The 23,392-nt window shown below is 56.5% G+C and overlaps 1 protein-coding gene across 2 annotated transcripts in view; it reads left to right on the top strand.

Moving 5' to 3' along the window:
• Window positions 1-23,392, top strand: part of Cnih3 (cornichon family AMPA receptor auxiliary protein 3) — a 96,904-nt gene that overhangs the window by 60,798 nt on the left and 12,714 nt on the right. For both annotated transcript variants that reach the window (XM_010642438.2, XM_010642441.3), the window contains 3 exons: window positions 6,134-6,202; window positions 8,819-8,866; window positions 23,170-23,282. In XM_010642438.2, the coding sequence (XP_010640740.2) occupies window positions 6,134-6,202; window positions 8,819-8,866; window positions 23,170-23,282 (230 nt within the window). The remainder of the gene's footprint in view (window positions 1-6,133; window positions 6,203-8,818; window positions 8,867-23,169; window positions 23,283-23,392) is intronic.

The following is a 23,392-nucleotide window of genomic DNA, read 5'->3' as shown; positions in this document are numbered from 1 at the left end:
CCCTTATGTGGGTGCATTGCTGTTTGTTCAGTCCTATGGTTATTGTTGGGCATCTGTGTGTTTCTAGTTTTTTGCCATCTCAAACAAGGTTTTCATGACTGTCAGTAGTGCGGCTGAGAGCCTTCTACGCCGCCATGGGTCAGCTGGGCATACTTGAGGGTCAGGGTTAGGCCGAGGTATAGGGTTTGTAGTTAGGGTTAGAGTATTGTTAGGGCTGGGGTTAAGGCTAGTGTCAGGACTTAGGTTTGGGTTTACAGTAGGGTTTAGTGGTTGGGCTTAGGCTTGTGATTCGTAGTGAATGAGGCCCCCAGCCAGAGGGCTCAGTCACAGCCCGAGTACCCTCTACGAGCCAGCAGCTAGGGAGGAGTCTGGCCCAGGATCCATGTTGTCCACATGGAAGAAGCAGGAGGGACTGGGACCACTCTCAGATGCCCAGGGAAGCAGACTGGGTGAAATGTACACGTGGACCGATCTGATGGGCGTCCTCCCTGCCCTTGTCAGCAGCTCTTGCCGTGGCAGGATCGGAAAGCTAATGTCATGCTCATGAGCCAAGCAGGGCTGCTTGTGAATTTGTGCTCCCCTTGCTGGCGAAGGTCTGCTTGAGGAAGGGACATTTTGTGCCCACACAGTGCAGGGGCCATGAAAACTCCAAGTGCTAACACAGACAATCTATTAGGTTATTTTTCCCTTCTCCATTACTTTTTGGTTGATTATGTTCCAAATCAGGAAGGTTTCACAATGAAAAGTGCCTGTTCTTCACTAGACATTGTGTGTGAATATCTAGTGCTTGTGTCTTAAATTGTGAGGAATGTAAATTTCTTAGGACAGTGTATTCCAGCAAGAGCACTCAGGTTTTAGGGGTTTCTGTGTCTTCATTGACTATGTTCACCTGCTTGTCTCAGACGAAGGGCAGTTTAGCCCTTTGTCTCTCTCTGCCTCTCTTCTGAGCTGCCCAGGCTGTGAGGGTCTCAGATGCAGTTGCTGTTTGGTTTACTCCTTATGATGCTGTGTATCAAACCCTGCCAGGCAAATGCTATACTCCAGCCCTTTCTGTATCTTTTTATCTGACTCTAGGAGTCAGTACAGCCTGCTGAAGGACAGATGTACATTTTAAACAAGGTCCTCCATACTTGTTTTGAAATGTAAGCACAAGGATTATAAATTTCTCTTGGGTAATTCAGATGCACACCTCCTTGCTACAGAACTTGTCTTTGTTTGTATTAAATGAACAGGATCTTCTAAAGGCTGATAGCATAGGTTTTTCCTTCCTTTTTTCTTTTGGCCATAAACTAGGAATGGCCTCAATAGACTCTTACTAGACCATAGTCTAAAACCTAGTGCTAAAATAAGAATCAGCAATGTTCTGCAAAGTTTAATTGGTTATGTGCAATAACTGCACTCAGCAGGTCACTTCCTGTGGTTATACTTGGGGACGCGCTGCAAATAACTCATCCTGGAGAGTTCATTAGGAAGCTGCTTTGCTTGAAGCCAGATATTTCACAGCAGCATTACTGAGACATTTTTCTCTCAATACCTCTGCGAACAGCTATGCTGTAGCTTGAGCACTCACTTAGAAGTCTTTCTAGGCCAAACTGTTCCTATGTTGATGGTGTGGAATGCGAGGCTTGGGCAGCCCCTCTCGGGGCTGGTGTTTCCAGGATATGTAGGATCTGCAGCCTCACTGGTGCACATCTGCCACAGGGTAATGGAGGAGCCATTGACAGAGGCAGGCAGGGCCAAGCTGCTAGCAGAAAAGGTGAAAAGTGGAGTAGGCTGTTGCCAGCCCTGGGCATAATGGGGTGAAGGAACCTCACAGGTACTCTGGGTGGCAGCTGTGCTACTTACAGAGGAGCAGAGATGCTGCCACCCACAGCCCTCGGGTGGGGAGAGGGGAGTGAGCCCCTCCTGACTCATGTTCCCAGTGGCCCTGACACGAGGGGCCCACAGCCCCAATATGGTGGCCAACAGGAGGGAGCAGAGCCAGCACCTGCGGCCTGTTAGTCAGCCTCACTGGGAGGGCGGGCAGGCACGGGAGCTGGGGTGTGGCACCTTCACATGAGGCGGGAGGTCTCAGCTTTCACCCTGAGCGACCAACCTCAGTGTGGGCCTGAGATGCAGCATCCCGGCCTTGGGCCCTGAGAGAGAGTGGCACCGTGGCTGGCTTCTCCAGCCTTTCCGGTGCCCGTGTGAGAGACCAGCGAGAGCACTGGAGATGTGTGGACTCGCACCCCCCTCACAGTGTCTGATGCGTCACTGCCCTGTTGGTTCCCAGCCGTGAGCCTCACTGTGTCGCTCCAGTCAGGTTCTGATTCCGTTGTTGCCACGCCGTGGGGATGCAGTGCTTTTCCTGGCAGGAAAATGACCTGAAGCCTGGGTTTGATGCCCAGCACTGCCGGGCGGGGTCTTTGTATCTTTTGTGCATCTTTTGTGTTGAGGACCAAGCCCAGGGTCTCACCCATGCCAAGTGGTGCCCTTCCTCTGAGCTGCAGCCTGGTCAGCACCTTTTGTGAGCCCTGGGAGTAGTCTCTCTATGGAGCTGGTCCCCTTTCCTTTATGGACCCTGCAATTCTGTCATAACTGATTTATTTCGCTTGTCACTTGAGATTCTGGAAAACCTAGATCCAAAATTTCAAGCCAGCAAGTTTGGATCTTTGGAGCCCTTGTGTTGTGCTTTGTGTTTCCTGATTTTTTGCTCTCATCTAGTTTTAAATATCTTACATATATTTAGTAAACCACCTGTGTTAGTCAGCTTTCCTTTTCTGTAACAAAATACATAAGAGAACCAATCTGTGACGAGGAAGGGTTTGTTTGGCTCATGGTTCCGAGGTTGGCCATGGCTGGTGATCCCCTTCTCTCGGCCTGTGTCAAGGCAGCGCTTCATGGCAGGGACGTGTGAGGCCCAACCTGCTCACCTCAGGACCAGGGGTGTGAGGAAGAGCGAAGAGGATGGCTGGTTTCCCACAGTTCCCTTCAGGGGACCCCAGAGACCCAAGGCTTGCCACCTCTCAAGCTTCCATAACCTCCCAGGACAACCTTAACCCAGGGACTTGGGATCACTCAAGGTCCAGATTCAAGGACCATGCACCACGATTTCTCATAGAGTAGAAGACTATGCACCCATGAATTTGGGTGCATCCATCACAGTGACAAAATACCCAGGAAGTCAACTTAAAGAAGTCTAGTGTGGCTCGGGTCTTGAAGGTTCAGTCCGTGGCGGCTGTGGCCTGAATCAGCACAACATGGAGAGGTGTGCAGCGGAGAGCGCTGCTCGGCTCATGGTGGCTGGAAGCAGCGGGAGGTGGGCGCGGCCGGCCTGAATCCCTCCGGGACAGTCCTGTGGCCTGCTTCCTCCAGCCTCAAAGAGGGGAAGCTGGCTTGAGCATTGCTGCACCCTGCGCACGACACCTTCAGTCCGATGAAGGACCCACATTCCGGGAGCCGTCCACGCTTCTCTCTGCCTGAGTCTGCAGTGTCTTGAGTGAGTGCAGGGTAAGGGGGCAGGAAAGCCACCTGGCTTTCCTCTCGTGGTGACCGCAGCTACCCCCGCAGTGCCTGGCCCAGCAGATGCTCAGTGCTCATTGGAATGGATAACGTGGCTCCTTGGGGAAGGTTTTGGGGTGCTGGGCATGCACGCCCCAGATCTCATACAGCTGGCCCTGGGGACACAGGCCCACGTACTGGGAGAGGCTTTGCTCACCCCAGAACAGAGGCTACTGGCACCGGAAGGAGAGAGGCAGAGGTTGCAACCCCCAAAGGTGCTAGGAAGTCTCCAGGCTCTATGAGGCAGATATGGCACCTGCCGCCTGGTGCTGAGAGCCAGGGACAACAGGGCAGAGCCAGCTGGGGGGAGCAGGGGCCGAGCCTGGGGCTGGCAGCCAGTCAGTGGGGTTTCTCACTTCTCGCCTGTGGCACTGGGGGCTGGTGGGGCCCAATAGAGCAGATGCGATGCAGCTGCTGCTCCCCCATGCCTTTGTGGCCTGTGCTGTCCACAGTGGCTGCGTCACCCATGCATTGAGAAGCCAGCAGAACACAGGCCTTCTGTCATCCTCCCTGTCTGGCTGTCACCCTGACCCAGAGGCCTCCCTGCCATCTGCTCCCTGGGCTTAGGCCTGAGATATGGGATACAGGCTGCTTTGCTCTGTTACCTGAGGGGTGAGGACAGCGATGGCAGAGCCTGCCCAGCAGGTGACAAGCCAGTGTCCTGTGCCCTCACCGCATGGGGCTCCAGCGGCCTCCAACCTGGGCACCGTGGACTGTGCCCTCTGGCCCATTGCCTGGCACTTCGTGCCTGCTCCAGGGCCCTGCTGATGACTCCCTTCCTGGACCTTCTTCCCAGGGCTCCCCGTTGGGCTCCTGGCCAGGCAGATCCTGTAGCTGCATGACAGCTTTTAGGGGGGCTCCCAGGCCCCCTCCCATGAGCCACCGTTTTCTCAGGTTTCTCATCAATTTGTTCAGCACCTCCTGTACTCCTGCCCTGACTGTGACCTCTCTGCTGTGTCCCAGAACTACATGCAGTGCCAGCACATCCTGGGGACCTCTTCTTACCCTTTTGGGGCATGATGGGGGGCACCCGCCAACTCAGGGCTCAGATGGGAGTCTGGTGGGCCTCGGGGCCACTCCTGGATCCTGAGAGCAGCCTTCAGCTCTCAGGCTGGAGGAGGTGGGGCTCGGGCTGCAGGGACCGGGCTCAGTGTGTCTGGGCTGAGCAGAGCACCTGACAGGGACCCCAGGCCTTCAGGTAATGAAGCTTGGTTCAAAGCCAGCATGTGGCATGGCCACAGGAAGTGGGTGTAGGATGGACTACCTGAGGCGAGGCTGCCGGACGGAGGAGGATTGTGCTCTCCCTCTGTGCCACAAACCTTGCCTTGGGTCTGGTGCTGGTGCTGACTCACACTGCAGGGTAGGTGTTCCACCTGGCGTGTCGGCGAGGACAGTTGGGTTGGGGAGGCATTTAGCTCTCCTTTGTGTGAATAATAGCCGGGGACACTTATTGTGGGAAAGAAAGAGGAGCTGGGGTCTCAGTGGCTCCTTGGGGCACAGGGATGGGGCTGGTTTGTAGAGCTATCTGCAGTGGCAAAAATGGTTTATACCTGGGCTACTTGACAGCTAGCAGACAGACGTAGGTATTTTAGCAATTAAAATATGACTATGAACTGAAATTGAATAAAATTTAAGAATAAGTAGCCACATCTGGCCAGTGGCTGTTGTCTTGGCCAGTGCAGCTCTAGAGATCAAAATAAGACTAGGCAGGGGTCAGCAGGTTCTTCCTGTGGGAGGCACAATAGTAGGTGACTTGGGTCTTTGTGGGGCCTGGGATCTTAGTTTCACCCCTGCATGCTGAGGCAGTGCAGATGAAAGAAGGAACTGGACTGTGTTCCAGGAGGAGCTTACAGATTTTGAAATCTGCAATAGTATCATTTTCGCCTGTCACAAAACTCTTCTTCTTTGGATTTGTCCCATTTTCTTAAAACATGGAAACCATGAAAGGGCTGGAGTGCCTTCTGCTCAGCTCCTCTGTGGGTGGTGATGCCCATTCTGTGGCTGCAGAAGGCCACCATTCTCCCCTCGGGCATGTGGGGAAACCGCTGGCCCCTGGGCAGTGTGGAGGCTGTGCCTGTAAGGATGCAGAGTCCTGGGGACTAAGCTTCGAGGAGCTGACCAGCCGCCCTGGTGCTCATCCAGAGCTTTGGCCGCTCATCTTCTGATCAGCTCTGCTTCCTTATTCGCCCTTTCGCCCTTTCTCCTGTCTTTCCTGTCTCCTCTGTTCTACTTCTAATTAGCTTCTGTGCCAAAACACATAAGCATAAAAAATAAACACGCCTTCCTGCCTTCTAGGAGAGGCTGAAAGTGCTGATTTGATGTTTTACGTTTTTGTGCCTTGAAATCCCAACCTTTACCACAGACTCCTCCACATTGTTGGAAAGAACAGATGAATTAAAGAAAGTTACAGGGAGACTGTAAGCCTACACAGCAGAAGGAAGGTGGTCACCAACCCACGCGCCCATCTCCAGCGTTGGCTCCTGACCAGGCCATGCCACCACTGTGCTCCCTCCCTGCTGTGCCTCTTTGAAGCCGTGACCCGGGGTGTGGACTTGCGTGGGACCACCATCCTGATTCTGTGTTTCTGTTGCAGATCATTGCCTTTGATGAGCTCAGGACGGACTTTAAGAGCCCCATAGACCAGTGCAACCCTGTTCACGCAGTAAGTAGGAGTGCTGGGGACAGGAAGGCGGTGTCACCCGGGCTTGTGAAGGACAGTAGGTATGAGGGAAGGGCAAAATTGCCCCTCACCTGGCTCAGATTGCTGAGAAGCATCCTGCCCTGGAGGCTGCTGGGGTCTGAGACCTCTTACAGGTCAAGGTCCCCATAACCTGAGGGGAGGGTCTGCTGCACAGTTCCCAAGACCCGATGCCAATGTCTTTTGGTTCTTGTCACTGATGAAAAGAGGCCCCATGTGGCCTGCACACTTTCAGGTGATGTGTGCCCCGTACCTGGTGCCAGGTTTCTGTGGAGGGTGGGGAGTGCACAGAGCTCCTGGTCCCCTGTCCCCAGCGTGTGTTCCTGTCAGGCAGCTCTGCGGCCTGAGGCCAGCTCGCCTCCCTTATGGAAGCTGACGTGGTGTGGTGGACATGGTTGAGGTTCTGTCTTCCTGACTGGCTGGTCCTGCATGCCGCCCTCCCACTGTCCTGGCTTTGTCCCTAACTCGTGGAGGGAGATGGGGATGGGGACATCATTTCTTATGAGGGGACAGTGGGCGTTGGCTGTTTGCTTCTGTGGTCAGTGTAGCCCATGTTCCAGGCCAGCACCAGCCCTCAGAGAAAGCCTTAGGCAGGGCTTCCTGAAGCAAGGAGCTCACACAGGGCGTCCACCTGGGCTCACGGCCGCATTCCTTGGGCTGTGTTGAGTGTGGTCCTCTGCTCGTGGTTCCTGACTATCTAAGGAGCCCTGTGGGTGTACAGAGAACGAGGGCCCTGCCAGCACGATGCCGTCCTACCCTGACAGCAGCACTCGTTAGGACAGGGCCAGTAAGGCTTCTCCAAAGCTGTAGCCCCTGGAGAAGGAAGTGCTCTTGAGGGGGCTCCAGAGGCCATGTGGTGGGACCAGGTTTCCATGTCCCTCCCTGAAAAGTAGAGTTAGCACAGAGCTGTGACTTTGCTTTAATTTGTGCTGTATGCTAGGAACTTTGAATTCATCACCTGTGATCCTTACTTCAGCCCTACCCGACAGGCTATTACCCAACCTGCAGCTCACAGAATGGTGCCTCTTGCCCAGCGGCACCAAACCAAGAGAGGGACTCGATCCTCTGCTGCCTGTCTCCCATACCTGTGTTCTGACCACCTACACAGGACCACTCTTCAGAGACTAGATTTTACAACATCTGAGGCCCTCTTTGAGTCTAGTCTTTGATTTTACTAAACAGAGCCAAATCCTTCCCTGTCAACTGTGTAGAGCGAGTTGAAAGTACTCTGAAGGTCCACTCCAAATCTCAGTGTATTGTACCAAGGCTGTAAGCACTAAAATCTGCGTGGCTGCCCTCTGCCAGCCTGAATTGATATTTGTAGTGTGAAAGGACTTGGTCCCATTTTTCGGGCTTGGCACCAGACCTGAACTCCTGGCGTGTGACCCCTGCCAAGTGGCAGAGCAGCCCTGGCTCAGAGAGAGTGCCTCCATTTCAGGATGCAGGGAGCCAGGGGCCCCTTCCCCTATCTCCTGGGCTCACAGCAGAGGCAGCCTACCCGGTACTTTCTGGTTTGATCCAGAGTGACTGCTGGTGAGGGTGCCCAGGAGTGGTGAAACCTTGTTGTTTCCGTCCCTATGTCGCCATGGCTGGTCCCTAGAGTACAGGACCAGGAGATCTGGGGCTGCTGTGAAAGGCCGGTGTGAGCACAGAGCTGCAGCCACTGGGAGTGCAGGAATTCTGCTCATGGAACGCAGAAGCCCTGGAGGACCAAGTTGTATAGCAGAGTGGCGGGATGTCACTCTCATTTTTCCCTCCTTTGCCGTGCTGGGGATGGGGCCCAGGGCCTTGTGCGTGCTGAGCCAGGGCTCCACTGCCTGGCTCTGCCCCAGCCGTGTTTTAAAGGCCCCATCGCCCTTGCCCTTCAGGCTTGTTGGCTCCTTAGAGGGCCTGGGCCTTCTGCAGCCAAATGTCTGGGGACAGAAGAAAGCCTGGGTGCTCCTGGGAACATCAGAACCCTAAACAGGAGAGTGCAGTCCCCAGCTCTTAGGTGTTGCTCCCGGTGGCAGTGAGACACTCTGGGCCACATTGGCCTCCACAGGGCTCTGGGGTTGGAGAGAGTCCTTGGCCCTGGGAGAGGCTGATCACAAATGCTTCTGACCTGCAGTTTGCATTTCCCAGTGAGCCTTGTTGGATCCTCTTTCCTTTTTTTTCTGTGCTTGGGATTGACCCTGGGACTTCATGCGTGGCAGGCGGTTACCTCATCCCTCATCCTGGTTCCCATTTAGATTTAGGGTGCACTGAAGTTCCAAATAGCCCCGGTCCCTCTCCCGAAGGGCTGGGCAGAAGGGGGGTCCTCTCTTCTCCACTCCCTTTGTCTTGCCAGCTTACCTAGTGCTAAGGCAGGGAGGCGCAGTTCCTCAGGGTGCTGGCTTGCTGGAGAAGGAGCGGTGCGTCTCCTAGTGTGCTCTTCATGTCTGCACATGCATGTGCCTGCTTGCCTTCGCGTGTGCATGTGTTTTGAGGAGGGTGAGCCTGTCTTTCGGTTCCGTGGATGTTACTTGTCTTGCTTCTCGGGCTTGGGTTCTGTTCCTCTCCTGCTAAACTGGGCTCCCCTCAACTCTGCTCTTTCCTCCACAGAGGGAGCGGCTGAGGAACATCGAACGCATCTGCTTCCTTCTGCGCAAGGTCAGTGGGGTGTGGGGAGCTGGACTCAGGGCCGGGCCCAGGCTGGGCGTCTGCTGCAGGCCTGGCCTTGCTCCAGGAGCTGATAAACAGGCTCCAGAGTCGGGAGGATGCTGACGTTGACAGTGATGGCTGCTGCCAGGGTTCATGGCTGGCGCTGAGCTCAGGATGTGCACTCCTGACTTCCAATGCTGGGTGCCCATGGAGTGTCCCACCGGGCAGTCAGCTCTGTAGTGCAGGCCTGTGGGGTGTCGGGCCAGGTGGACACGTGAGAGCTCTGTGTATCCATGGCACAGGCTGTTGTTTAGCTCATGCTGCACCATTCTGCAGTCAGGAAGGCGTGGCCACAACCCTGGGTATACAAGGACTTGGGGAAAATAAGCAGCACCTACGGCTTCTATCCTGAGGTCGTCCCTGACCTCCAGGCCACACAGAAGTCACCTGCTACCAACAGCGTTTGAGTAGAGAAACCAAGGGTTAACCCAGTACCAACAGCAGGGGACACCATCACCAGGTTTTGAGTTCTTTGCTGACTTTCTTTCTACGTCTCTGTTTTTGTTAGTGTATATTTGCCATACATAAACTCATGGTGGGAATCGGTGTGTGTACTTATCGCATCCTGGCCCTCTGCTGCGTTTCAGCAATGCTCCCTTTCACTGGGAGAGAGAGCTTAATCAAGGTGCCAGTCCGTCCTCTGCTGTGTTCTGAGAAGTGCAATGTGCTGGACTCCACGTCTTGCCGGGCATAGCAGGGACCTGAGTCCTGACGAGACGCACGTGTGAAAATGGGTCTGAGCTGCAGAGGACTCAGAGAATGATGCACACCTTGAGTGTTTGTAGCTCTTCGGCTCCCAGCTGCAGCCCTGGGCTTCCTTATGCCTGACCACTGCGTGGCTCACATGACCAGGATGAAGTCCAGGCTCGGCTCGGCCTCCACCTCGCCCTATGAGCTCCTGCCCAGGGATGCACCCAGTGTCTATGTGTTCAGCCCTGTTCACCCCAGCCCCTGCTCCTCCGGGGCTCTAGCTGGCAGCACAAAGGCCCAGGCTGCCTGTGCCTGGCCCAGTGTCCCTGTCGTCACACTGCCCAGCTCCCCAAGGTGAGAGCCGAGGGTGGGAAATTGAATCAGCTCAGCGCTGGGGTTTGCAAACAGATGTGAGTCTCCTCCATAAGCAGCGGGCAGCAGTGTCTCCTCCCAGGAACGCCGTGCTTGGCACCTGTTCCTGTGCTTGATGTTTTCTCTGCGCAGGCTGCTCCCTGCCCAGCCCCTGCCTGTTCTGTCACTGACACTGCTCTAGATGGATGTACGTCAGGGTGTGAGTGCCATGGCCACATGGCCAGCCCCTCACAGCCTCAGCGCTCTCTGGATCGGGGTGCCCAGCGCCCCGACTGACTTGAGGCAGCACAAGCCCCATGTCACAGCTGTGCTCTGTCCAGGGCTCTCCCTGGCTGGAAGCCAGTATGGCCCTGAGCACTGGGCTGGGCACCCTCCTGCATCAGCCGGTCCTGGGCGCCTGAGTCCACATCCTGTGTCAACGCAGCTGCGTGCCATCTGGGTTGTCGGCACTGTCAGGCCCGTGCTGCAATTAGCATCCTCCAGCTTGCTTGGGGAGCTCTGTGCCATGCTGGGGTGGACGCTCAGGTCCTGGCGTGTGGCCTGTCCCCTCCACTGGGCTTACTACTGTTACGTCAGTGACTTTGTGCTGCACCCGCAGAGCTAGGGACACAGACTGCAGCGAGGTGGCCTATAGAGGGCGCTGAGGAGCTCATAAATATTTGCTGTGCACTTGAAGGGCCCCCACTTCTTCAGTCTGAGCCCTCTGGTTGGGACCCTGGGGTGGTAGGGAGCTTCTCACTTTATTCTAATGGTGCCTGGGAGGCCACCAGGATTTACATTTTTACTACGTTGACTCTTTAATAAGTCTGGATTTTAAATCAGGTTTAGCTCAGAGTCATAATCATTTCTGACATGAGACACCTCCAGCCCAGGTTCTCCTGTTCCTCCCTGCCCTCCCACAGTCTGAATTTCATCTTCCCAGTCCCCTCTAGCTCTGGGTGCCTGTCCTGCAGAGAGCAAAAGGGTTCAGCTAAGGTGTGCAACCTCATCCCCCTTGCCAGCTGCTACCATTGCCCCATGTTCCAGGGGCAGAACTGGGAGTGCCCTACCGGAGCTACAGCCCAGCCCTTTTCAGTTTTTCTTTGAAGACAGGGTCTCATTAAGTCACCCAGGCTGGCACTGAACTTGCAAATCTCCTGCCTCGGCCTCCTGAGTCTGGGATTATAAGTGTGCGACCCTGTAGCTGGCGATACTAAATGTCCCCATCACATCCCAACCTTTGCTCCTGCCTGAGGCTTCCCCACACCCCACTCTGCCCTGGCTCTGAGCCAGGCTGAGGTGCCCTGGGCTGTGGCACCCCCCCTTGGCACCCTCTCCTCCCTGACGTGACAGCCTTTGGCCCACACACCAGGCCTCCGCCCCTCTCTCATGGGGTTCTGGTCCTCAAGCTGTGAGCATGTGGATTCACGGGTCTGGTTAGCATCACCACCTTTCAGGAAATGTCTCAGAACTGGTCTCCCAGCTCTGGCGGTGATGGTCGCTCTTGGGAGAAGGGAAAGGGTCTCGGAGTGGATCATCCTCTAGTTCTCAGAGACGGTGTCTTCTGAGACTGTCTGCATGGCAGGGTGCTGGTGTGGATGTGTGCTCATGACTCAGCTTCTGTGTCTAGGGCCCCTGACTTCTTGTGCAGCTGTCCCCACCAGGTTGTCACAGGCTGGAGGCCAACACAGCCCCAAGTTGGGCAGACGGACGCTCGAGGGTGTGATGGCCCTGACTCTACCCTAAGCCCAGTCCTAACCCAGGTTCCAGGGTGGCTGGAGGACGAGGTTTGCATGTGGGCCCAGAGACTTCATGAGAATAGAGAAACCTGCTTCTCAGATGGTGGCTGTCAGCCTGAGCTTTGTCTTCTGGGGGACAGGAAGTGTTCATGCCTTAGACCCTGGGCACAAGTGAAGGCTGAGCCAGCTGAGTTGGACTGAGCCTGTCGGGTGGAGTGAGTGTCGGGCCTGCGACATCCCTAAGGACAGTGGTGGACTCCCCAGTCCAGGTCACGACTCCCCAAGTGTGTCCCGGTCCCAGTTGGTTTCCAGCACTGGTGGACAGAAGAGGTCCTCAGGCCCCTTGCTATGGTGGGGTGGGCTGGGTGGCAGGGTCTGAGCTCCCTGAGGAGCAGGGAGAGGCAGTGGGGCTCCAGGGTGAACTCCGGGAAGACCATGGGGGTCTGGCTGATGCACATGCCTCCTTCTGCCCAGCCACAGCCCTGTGGGCAGCAGCCAGGTCTAGGCAGGAATCCTGCCCTGGGGATCCAGATCAGGGCTGAGCTGGAATGCTAGAAGTAGGCCTGGCTCACAGGAAGATCGTGTTACTCTTCCCTCCCATATCCGAGGAAGGTGACCATGTAGGGCCCCACGAAAATATCATCAGGAATTTCAAGAAGCTGACCATGGATTTCAACCAGGGCTGGATTCCTTCCAAGCCCAGGCCTGAGATCTCACAGGTCATCCAGCCTGATGCTGGCCCTGCCACGTCCACAATCTTCACCATGTGACCCTGCGTTCTACCTGACCCAGAGTGCAGCTCCTGCCACTGCTGTGCGTACGAGGCCCTAAAACCATGGAGCCCGATGAGAGCCCAGCGGGGACTCCCCAGGCCCTGTAGATGTGTGAGGAGGCATAAACCGATGTTACTTTAAGGCATGGATTTGGAGTGATTTATTATAAGACACAGCTCTACTGTGGCAAGAGTTGTATTAGCTAGCCTTCCATCACGGTAACAAACCACCTTAGGCCATTGGCTTAAGGTCAAGTGACAGCAGGTACAGCAGGAGCTCATGGGGAGCATTCACTCACCTTGTGAGCCAGGAGATGAGTGAGGAGGAAGAGGCTGGGTCCCACAGCCCCTGGAGTCACCCCAGCGACCCCCCACCAGACCTTACCTCCTACAGGTCCCATGCTGGGGTGAAGCCTTTAGTGGGCGTTGGGGCCCTCAGCCCCCAGACTCTGTAGCCTGCTCATGTAAGGAGGATCTTCCATTCTAAGCGGTGTTATTCTGTGCCAGAGTCCAGACTTGCTGGTTCTACAGACTTGCAGGTAGACAGCTGCAGGCCCTGCCCCACTGTCTGGAGCTGAAGAGGAAGCTGTCAAGTGCATTATGTGCCAGAGCCTCGAGACAGACCAGGGTGCTTCCATGCACACGTCGGCTGCTGTTGACTGTTGGGCAGGATGTGAAGACGGCATGTTCGTGACTGTGGGTGCTCCCGGCACCGGGGACTTGAGCTTGGGTCTTTTCAGCTGTTAATCGCCTTTTTCTGGGCTCTGGAGGAAAGGAGCATTTTCATCAGGGGAGTCATGTGGCGGGGAGGGGTGCAGAGCGGGTTTGTGGGGTGTCTGAGAGACCACTAGATGCAGTTCCAGGTCAGAATTCCCTCGTGGGGGTGAGGTGTTCACATTTACCAAGTGACTGCTGTGTGTCTAAAAGCATGGGCTCTTCCGATCTCCAGAGCAGCCTTGGAACAGACTGGAAATCAAGCCTAATCAGGGCTGAGGCTGTGTGCATGCCCTGGCTATGAAGGCAGGTCTGTGTGGCCAGAGTCCACACCTCTGTCCCCGTGATGGGGACAGGACCAGCTCTTGGTGCTCCGCACACCACTGGCAGGGCCATATAGGATCCTGGAGGCACCTTCCTAGTTCCATTCCAGATCTTGTAGGATCCTTCAGCCCGAAGGGAATGCTCTTGGGAGAGTAAAAACTCCTGGAACAAAACTCAAAATGGTCCAGACACTGCGTGTCACATGTAACTTATTTCCAGACTCTTCCTGCGGCAAACTCCTTGTCAGTGAGCAGGAAAGACTGAACACTTCTCTCGCTGCATGACAGGGGTCCTGGGGGCTGCTGCACTGCAGGCAGAGGGGCCAGCATGGGACGCTAGGGCAGCAGACCCCACACAAAAGTGTTGGCTCTCCTCTCACATCTGAGCAGTGCTGGCCCTGTCCTTGTTGGTCCTCCGCTGCTTGTGATAACTATTCCTTGAGTTACTCTGGGTTCCTGGCTGTCTACTTGGGTGTGGAGTGGAGGGAGGCCTGCGAAGACCCAGGCTCAGCGTGGACATTCCACCCCTGGTGCCTTCGCAGTGTTGGGAAGCCACAGGTGTGGGAGGCTGCAGCCTTGGTGTTTGCCATCAGCAGAACAGTGGTTCCTAGTCTTGCTTAGTGAGGACTGCACACACCTGTAGAAGAGTCACATCTAGAAAGCTTTGCTCAAGCAGGCCTGGGAGGACCACCCCAGCTGTTATCCTGAAAGCACCCATGGGTGCAGGTGGAGAAGCAGTAGACGGAAGATACCTGGTATCTGCCAGAGGGGGTGGAGCCAGGTAAGAGGAGACCCTGTCCTGGGGCTCCAACGCCATCAGGGCATTTCCACGACCCCACGGTCCCTGTAGAAGTCACACTGTGACCTCTTCCAAGCAGCAGGACAGGGAGAGAGGAAAAGGCTGCCCCCTTGATGCCCACACCTTGGAGCCCAGTGTGCTCGGATGGATGCCAGGGCCTCAACTCCAGAAGGGAGGTGAAGGGCACCCAGGAAGCAGCCAGTGTGGGGTGCATGGGCCCCATGCAGCCTTGAGGGGGCTGGTGGGTACAGGGGAGGCGCATGTTGACTGGGCAGGATTCGTACATACCCGTGCACAGTCCAGCAGGTGCGTGCATGTGAGCATGTGTGGGAGCTGGCTATGAGGACACGTTTCGCCAGCTGAAAGGTGGCCTGCTTCTGTGCATGTTCCCAGCCCCATCACACAGACCCTCATGTGGTCCTGCGCAGATGTGAGCACACAGCTCCTGTGCCCATGCGGTCTGGTGCACGTTAGTGAACAGGAGGTGCCAACCACTCAGGTGCCTTCTTCATATCCTGCGGGGCAGAGGAGCCCTTGCCAGGTGAGATGAGCCGCACAGAGGAGACCACAGCACCGGTGGCGGGCAGGGTGGTGGGTGTCATCCCTGCCTGTGGGCACCGTTGCCCAGCTGTGGTCAGAGCCCCCACATGCCGCCTCAGCTGTACACCAGGGAGCTGGAGCACACAGTCCCGGGCCTGCTGTCCCAGATGGGGCTTGGGGTTGACCACCCCCCGGGGAAGCTCACACAGAGCTGGCTGCAGAGGGCCACTCAAACAGCTGAGTTGGGGGCTAAGCCAGGTGGGAGGTGTTCTCATGCTCTCTGTGCCCAGGGCAGGAATTCCAGAGCCAAAACTAAATGGGCTGAGAGTAAAGGCAGTGATTTTTCTGTGTGGATTGAGAGGGCTTGCCTGCACCAGGGATCCATGGGCTGCTAGCTCCAGACAGACTCTGCTTCCCAACACCAGATGCTTACCCTCTCCTTTGTCCTTTTCGCATTGCCGAAGCAGCAGGAGCCATTTACAGGGAGTGTTTCTAGGCCACAAAATGGGCCACAAGCCACCAAGGGCTCCCGCCCTCTCACCCTAGGCAACACACCGCCTGTTCCTCAGCGGGTTGCTAGGCCATGTGTGTGGGGCCCTGAAGGCACCTGGCTCGTGCTCTGCCCGTGGTGTCCTCCCTGTGGAGGGCCGCCTCACCATGCTGTCCTGCTTTCCCGGGGCCATGGTGGTCAGTTTGGGCGCTGCTCTCCCTTCAGCCCAGCATCTGCCTGGTTCTGTGGACAGTCACCCACACGTGGAGCTGTTTCCTTCAGCTGAGACTCAGCGATGAACAAGAAATCGCACCGGCCTGGTGCGTGCGCAAAACAGTTGTCGCAGAGAGGGAAGCAGCTGCCAGTCCCTGCGGTGTCTCTCCATGTTCAGAGAGGCAATGGGATTCTGGACCATGGTCCACATCCCAGAACAGGCTGGGCTGGGGAGGCGTGGCAGGGACAGCTCTGCCGCTGTGACCGTATGCTGTGGCATCTCTGCTGTCGCTGCCCAGGACATCAGCATGAAGTTGTGCGTGTGTGGCCAGGTCCTGCGGGAACCAAATGACAGAACTGCTCTGGCTGTTGGGAGTCCACGCTCCCCGCAAGGTCAACGGGGTGCACTGAGGAAACCACACTCAGTGCGCCCTGCTCTGAGAGGTCTGAGCGCCCCCTGCGAGCTGGGCCCCCCTTTTTAACAGCTCTGGGGGCAGAGTGCAGGGACTTTGCACACTGAGAGACATCCAGCCCTTTCTGGTTTGAGACAGGGTCTGGATAAGTTGCTAACTTGCCTGGACTGGGCCAAACTTGTGAACCTCCTGCTTCAGCCTCCCACATGTACCACGACATGGATGTGAGCTAGACTTCACTGTGCGCCATCGTGGTGCTCCTGGGGTTTCTGACCAGGGTAGTGCCAGCTGCGCCGTGTAGATGTTGCTAGAGTACTTCAAGCACACTGTCCCAGGTCTGAAAGGACGGCGCTCACGTGTGTTGCAGTGTTGGATGGGGTGCTTGCTTGTTCTCCACATCTGGGGAGCAGTGAGGACTGTGCTGGGTGTCCTGTTCGCTGTCAGCACTCTGCCCACAGCACGGTGTGCAGTGACGCTTTGCACACAGGAGTGTGATGGGGACAGACGTCACCCGGCACCGTGCCCCGGCACACATCGTTAGCCCACCCAGGAGTACAGATGGGCTGTGGCCTGGCCCCTGGGTGAGGGGCGTCTTTCAGCCCTGTGCCCTCTCGGATCGCCACACCTTCAGGTTTGTGGTGTGTGCTTAGTGCCACCCCCGCCTGCAGTACCAGCTGTCCGCTGTCTGCTGTTGCCCTGGGCCCCGTGCCAGGCTGGCCATGCCCCTTCCACTCCTCTCTCCTCCCGTCAGGAGCGCTGGCGGCTGGGGACAGTGCATGCTGGATGGAAGGTCCCTGCCCCGTGCCCGAGGTTGGACATGCGCAGCCATGTGTCCGTAGGTGGGCCCACCCTGAGGCCTCCCTGGGCCTCACGTCACTGTCTGTGGATTGTGATGAAAGGAAAATGAATCCCTGCTCGTTTCGCTGGCACACCTTACACTGTAAAGTCACGGCCAGTGTGCAGGTGCTTGGTTAAGGGGAAAGGGGTGCCGAATTACAGGGTTCGGAGCCACCCGTGCTCTGGCTCCCACTGGAGGTCTTGGACTGAGTCTCCTGAGGAGAGGACACATGGCTATTATTCTCCGTGTGCCATGGCAGCATGACACCCACAGGTCAAATGCTGCAGATCCCTTAAAAACGATCACACACACTATGTACTATCCCAGAGCACACACAACATGCTCCGCATTTACGGGGATTACGTCTTTTCAGTTTTGTTTCTTGTTTGCCCCCTGCATAAACAACTTTGTGTGATGCTGTCCTCAGAGAGTGCATGGCTGCAATATTTGACATTGTTCGTGGCTAAGAATTGCCAGATCACTTTCCAAAGAGGTTGTACCACACAGCGGCGTCACTGTGACCAGACGGACTCAGGCCCCTGGGCCGGCCTACGTCAGTCAGGACCTTGTTCTGTGCACTAATGTCCCTCAGCTGGGCAGCACCTTGTAGAATGCAGGGGTCCAGGCCAGGGCCCCACCCTGGGAACTCGCTCTGTTGATTAGGGAATGTTACAGTTTATATCAAGATGCCCTCCACAGCCTCACGCGTCCGTAGGCAGCGCTTTTGGAAGCTGACTTGTGGTCAGGAGGTGGGGCCTGTCCAAAGATGAGGTCACTGGGCATGGCCGGAAGGGTGTGTCTCCCTCCCAGCTCCCCCTGCTCTCTCTGCTTCCTGGCTGCCAGGGTGCGAGCAGCTTTCCTCCAACAGACCCTTCCACCTGCTGTTTCTGCCTTGGAGCAGCCAAACTTGGATTGAAAATATGAGCCAAAGGAAACCGTCCTCCTTTAAGTTGAGTTGTCAGAAATTTTGTCCTAGCGAGAGAAAGTGATTAAGACAGTCACACTGCTGTAGCTGCCTCAGAGTCCTGAAGTGACTCAAAACAGCAGCACCTCATGGTCACTTTGTCTTTGGGACAGAGCCAGAAGTCGCGGCAGTGCCAGGCCCAGTGAATGAAGTGGCTGAGGACGCACTGTAATGTGTCTAGCAGCCTGCCTTTACTTGGATGCCACTCAGCAGCAGCCTTCACCGTATTTTTTTTTTTGGTACCGAGGATTGAACTCAGGACCTTGCGCTTATGAGGCAGGCATGGTGCCACTGAGCTAAATCCCCAGCCCCACTGCATTTTTGATCACATCTGGCAAAGATACTCATGAAAGAAGACTTTTAGAACTGCTTCAGAAAGTGGCAAGAAGGATAGATTTGAAGTGAGGGAGATGAATAGCAATGTCTCTTTTACTATAATAAATATAAAATTAAAAAATTTAAGCATTCAGTGTATAATTTGATCACCCATTATATTTTTCAACCTTACTGACATCTGCTTCCTTTCATATGTTTTTCTTTACTCACCACTTACTGGGTGCCAAAGATTGTGCCAAATGTGGCTGATTTCTGGCCCTCAATTTGTCACCCAGAATGTTCTCATTCCGGACCCTCACCGCCTGCGTCCTGCCTTCTGTGCCTCCTCCAACTCCACCCTCTGCCCTGCTCTGGGGTTTCCAGCATCATCCCCCAAGCTGACATCATGGTTACGTGTTTGTTTTTCTTCCCTCTCAAGCCCCTCACAGGGCCGTGTGGTTCCAGCATACCAGGCCCTGTACAGACGCGTGTCTATAAAACCGCATCTTCTCCAGTGTAGGAAATGAAACAAACCCAGGGGAAAGTGTTTTAAAACACAAGCTCATTAAATGTGATCTTAGGTACTACTAAATATAGCTGTATGGAGACAAATGTCATGCTTAATTAGCAACACATTGTGAGCCACCTACAGCTCGCTTTGAGACAAAGCAGTATTTGAACATGTGAAATACTGTTTCTTCGTTTCTTGTCTTCACTTCTGCTTAGATTTTAATCTTTTTACCTCTTGAACCAGCAGTTTCCTTCCTGCTGATCCATTTGTCACGATGCTCCTGACTCATTCTGCTCGGCCTGCTCTGCGGTGTCACTAGGGGTTCAGGACTCCTCCTGGCCCGATGAACCAAGCCCCATCTGTCCCTGGCTGTGACCCTGCTTCACCCAGATTGAACTTGGGCCACTGCAGCAGGAGCAGGACCTTTCAGTCTCAGCCCCCGAATGCGGCCTGGTCACACATCTTTGACATCTGAGCGGTTTGACAGTGCAGTTCTCTTGTGATCTACTGAAGGGTTCTCATGGGCAGCAACTCTGGGGCTGGTGACTCCCGGGACCCCGTGGCCACACCCTGTGGTCTGGTGCTGCTCGTGTCGTGGTATTTGTGTGCCTCTCCCATTTCCTTGTGGACTGGCCTCTTCCCAAAGGTGAGGTGGTGTCATTAGAGTCCCTTCCTGTAGGTCTCACACTTGGTGTGTGCATCGTGCATGTGTGTGTGTGCATGAGCACAGTACAGAGGCTGGAAGAGCCGCAGGAGCAGGTAGTGCAGTGGGGGTTGATGGAAGCTCGAGGGCATAGAGGCTCCTTCAATTCCAGAATTTTGCACAGGATGCAGGAGATAATTAGACTCGGGGGAATCATTGGAAATCTTTTTGCTTCCAGGGTCAAAATATTCCTTGTAGAGTGAATTACTTCCACTCTGGGATGTTCATCTCGGCGAGAATGTTCACGTGTACCTTATTGCTTGGTTTCTTCAATACGGCTCTCTGATCATCAGTTGTTAAAATAGAACATTTCAGCTCCCAGAAACGCATCCTGAGGTTGCTCTGGTAACCAGCGGCAGCTCTGGAGCTTCAGCCGAGGTCGCCACACTTTCAGGTTGTCCATCGAGAGGCCGTGTCTCCGTAGCGCCCTTGTGATAGGTCCGTGGAGGCCCTCAGTGCAGCAGCGGAGCACCTCACCTCCAGGAGCCCCAGTGTGCTCAGCGCGCCCTGCCCTCCCCGCTGGACTGCGCTGGCTCTGAGCTCTGGACATCGCAGACGGCTGTTTAAACCAGAACGCGTCTCTGGTCTCCTTTCTCTGAGGAAACAGCTGGGGAGACATCTATTTGTGAGGCCCACATGGGGTCTGATCACCATGGCCGCGTCTGTGAGTCCCCAGCACTGTACAGACCTGTAGCCCCGTGTGCCTCGCCCCAGCACGCATGTATGACTCTGTGCATCCCCTGATCACATGAGCTGCTGGAGCTGGTGGGTGGTGACCATCCTGGCTGGGCTGTGGGTGGCTGCAGGGCCCAGGGTGCCATCTTGGTGTCCCCATCCCTGCACCCTCCTGGGTTGATGGAGCTGTGCCTCCCTCCCGGGGTGCTGTCAGGAGTCCTGGGACCATGCAGTGCTGCTCTCAGCACCGAGCCAGGCTATCCCTGTCACCATTGCCGCCACATGTGCTCCTTGCTGGGCTTCAGGGACCAGGGAAAAGCCTTTGCTGGTTCCTCAGCAGCGTGAAGTCCTGGTCTCGCTCATGCTCCAGCTCCCAGCTTGGTTCTTCCAGTCTGAACGTGACTTTTCGTTGGTCTGCGACACATAGGACGTGTGTCTGTGAGGATCCCCTGCCCCAAGGAGTGTCTCAGTGAATGAGAAAGAGAAGAGTTTAGGACTCCTGGAATGAACGGCTAAGGGTAGAGCAGATCTGCAGGACAGCGGAGGGTCGGCAGGACACCCGCTTTGGCCCGTGTATTCCCACAGCCTCGGTGAACTCACCTCGATGAGATGCACAACTGTCCTGTGACAAGCCATCCTGCACCCTCCCTGTCCCTCGCAGAAACTCCTGAAGAATCAGTTTCCTGGGACGGACTTCTCATTGGCATGGGGAGGATGATGGCAGCTGTGGGGAGGAGGAGAAGCTGTCTGCCAGCATCGCAGAGCAGGGTCCCTGAGAACCTCTCTGCAGCCTTGTGTGTGCTGCAGGATGCAGGCTGCGGTCTGGGGCTGCCAGCTTGTGCTGCCCAGGTGACCGGTTGGGAGCAGGTCTCGCTGAGTCCTCATTGCTGCCACTGTTTAGTCTGAGACTTATGATGCTCTCCAGTGTGTTCGTGGACAGCCTGCCCGCCACATGTCCCCTGCCAGTGATCACAGGAGACACGGGCCAGTGTTTGGGCTCCTGTCCCCCTGGGCGGTGGGTGATGGGCGTATGCTCTGCGTAGCCGCCCCCTCCACACAGCACCAGTTTCCTGGACACAAGCAGCAGTTGCAGAGAAGCCCAGAGCTGCACTGCTGTGGTTCCTCCATGTTCTTCCCTACTTTGTGCAACACTTGGTGCCGTGTGGCTGCCTGCATCTCCCTGTGCCCTTGTCTGCTTCTCTCCTGCTCCTGGAGGCGGCCAGACCCGGGACTCAGGGCCTCTGTGACATCGCATCTTGGTCCTCACTGTCTCCTAGGCTGTCCGCTGGGAGCCTGGGGTTTTATTTGCCCTCCTGTGGTCATTCTGGCTCCTCCAGGGACAAATGGGGTCCCTGCTTGGGGACAGGGTGGCTGGGGCTGGGGGGCGCACTGGGAGCAGGGTCTCTAGGGCTCGCCGTGGGAGCACAGGTTTGGGGAGGCCTAGGGGAGTCGGGTGGGGGGATCCAGGGAGGGATGTGTGGGAAGGCGTGAGTGTGCTGTCCCTGCTGCTCCCCGCCCTGCGCACTCACTTGGCTGCGGATGGTGCAGTTGCTGCCCAGTGCCCAAACGGGGTGTTGGGCGTCCTCCCGAGCCCTCAGTGGCCGTGGGAATGGTGTGGTCCCAGCACTAGGCATCTGTGGGGACCTCGCTGAGGTGCTGGGGGGCTCCTCAGCCTCACTCGGCCAGGTGAGGTCAGCAGACAGTCCTCAGTGGGAAAGGGACCAGCAGAAGGAGCTCCTGCCTCCGTGTCGCTTCTGTCCACAGGATGTGAAGAAACAAGTGAGCACCTCACAGGCTTGTGAGTGGTGACACAGAGGTCCGTTGGGAGTGGCCTGTGCCTCCCTCGCCACCGCCACCTCCAGCAGGACACTGGCCTTCTGCCCATAGCGGTTTCTGCCTCCCCTCCTGCTGTGTCTGGAACTTGGCCCCTTTGTCCCCAGCTGTGACGGACTTTGTGCAGGGTCCTCACCCTCAGCTGTCCCCTCAGCGCTCTGGGGCTGCTAGTGAGGGCCCTCTGCAGGCCCCGTGGACTAGACCTTGACCCTCGCCTGTGGGGTCTGGAACGTGCCCAGCCCTGCCTGCTCTCATCAAATGGCTCTTTCTTTTCTGAGCAGGATCCCCACTCCCTGCCCTGAATTCAGGAAGGAAGGACAGGAGTGGGCTGTTGCGTGTTCCTACACTGCGGATTCAGGGGGTGGGGGATTGGGGAGAGCGCTTTGTCCTCACCTCCCCAGGGGGCTCATTGACAGAGCTTTTGAAATTCCAGGGCCTTGATGCTGCCAGAAGACAGCAACCGGGAAGGCTGGCCCAGCGGTTTGTTGAGGCGGAACCACCCACCAGAGGAGAAAGTGGGGTGCAGGGGGACTGGAGGAGGCGGGCAGAGCAGCCGCCCCTGGGGCCTGGGCTCGAGGGCCACAGGCCCCACCCTTCTGGGCAGCACTCAGCGCTCTGTGTGGCAGACCGCGCGTGGAGCCTCTCTGGGGACGGACGGAGAAAAGGCGGGGTGAAGGTGGAGTGGAGAACGCCTTGCAGGCAGTTGGAGCTCACGGAGGGCCGGGCGTGCATGGTGGGCTGCTCCGCACGCGGATGCGGTGTTTCCGCCACACGTGCACGTGTGTGTGTGTGTGACGTGCTGTGCAGTCATGTCCTGAGCCCACGGGGACGGGTCAGGGCCCTGTGGGTACAGAGCGTGCACAGGCGCCCAGGTCCCTCTCAGAAAATGCCACGGCATTTGTGTGTAATGCACGCACTGCTGCCATCCACAGCAAACCCTCTCAGGATTCCGTGCGCTGTCCAGTACAGTGTAAGTGTGCAGTAAACAGCTGTCAGTCTGTGTTGTTTGGGGAACAAGAAGGAAGCCCTCCAGTGTTTAATGCGGACACGAGGTTCTTTCTGTTTCCTTTCCACATCTCACAGATGTGAGACCTGTGGTCGTGGAGGCCCCGCGGGTCCCGTGCTGTAAGTGACGTGGCTGGTGTTCGTGCAGTCACGGATGCATTCTCCAGGGAATGACCGTGCAGGCTGCAGACTGCCAGTTTGCGTGCAGCTGCTGGCTGGTGCCCAGCAGTCCCTGCCCCCGCCGTCTCGGGTGGCTTCGGCTGCTCTTCCCTGTGTGCCCCAGGCCTGGGTCCCGAGGGCAGGGGCTCATGGGTGGGGTCCCCAGGGCAGCGTGCTGTCCCCTGATGCTGTCCGCTCTCCCCAGCTGGTGCTGCCCGAGTACTCCATCCACAGCCTCTTCTGCGTCATGTTCCTGTGTGCTCGGGAGTGGCTCACCCTGGGGCTGAACGTGCCACTGCTCTTCTACCACTTCTGGAGGTGAGTCTGCGGGACCGGAATGGGCCCAGGCAGAGGGGCACCAGCCCTCCTCGCTCCTGCCTCCGGGCCCCCTCTCCAAACCCCACCCGTGCCCCTGGCCTGTGGCGGGG

The sequence above is a fragment of the Fukomys damarensis genome, unplaced genomic scaffold (genome assembly GCF_012274545.1).
Source record: "Fukomys damarensis isolate Sample0158 unplaced genomic scaffold, DMR_v1.0_HiC HiC_scaffold_11, whole genome shotgun sequence".
Classification (NCBI taxonomy): Eukaryota; Metazoa; Chordata; class Mammalia; order Rodentia; family Bathyergidae; genus Fukomys; species Fukomys damarensis.
The sequence above is the reverse complement of the archived record's forward strand: the minus strand, read 5'-3'. Positions and strand labels throughout refer to the sequence as shown.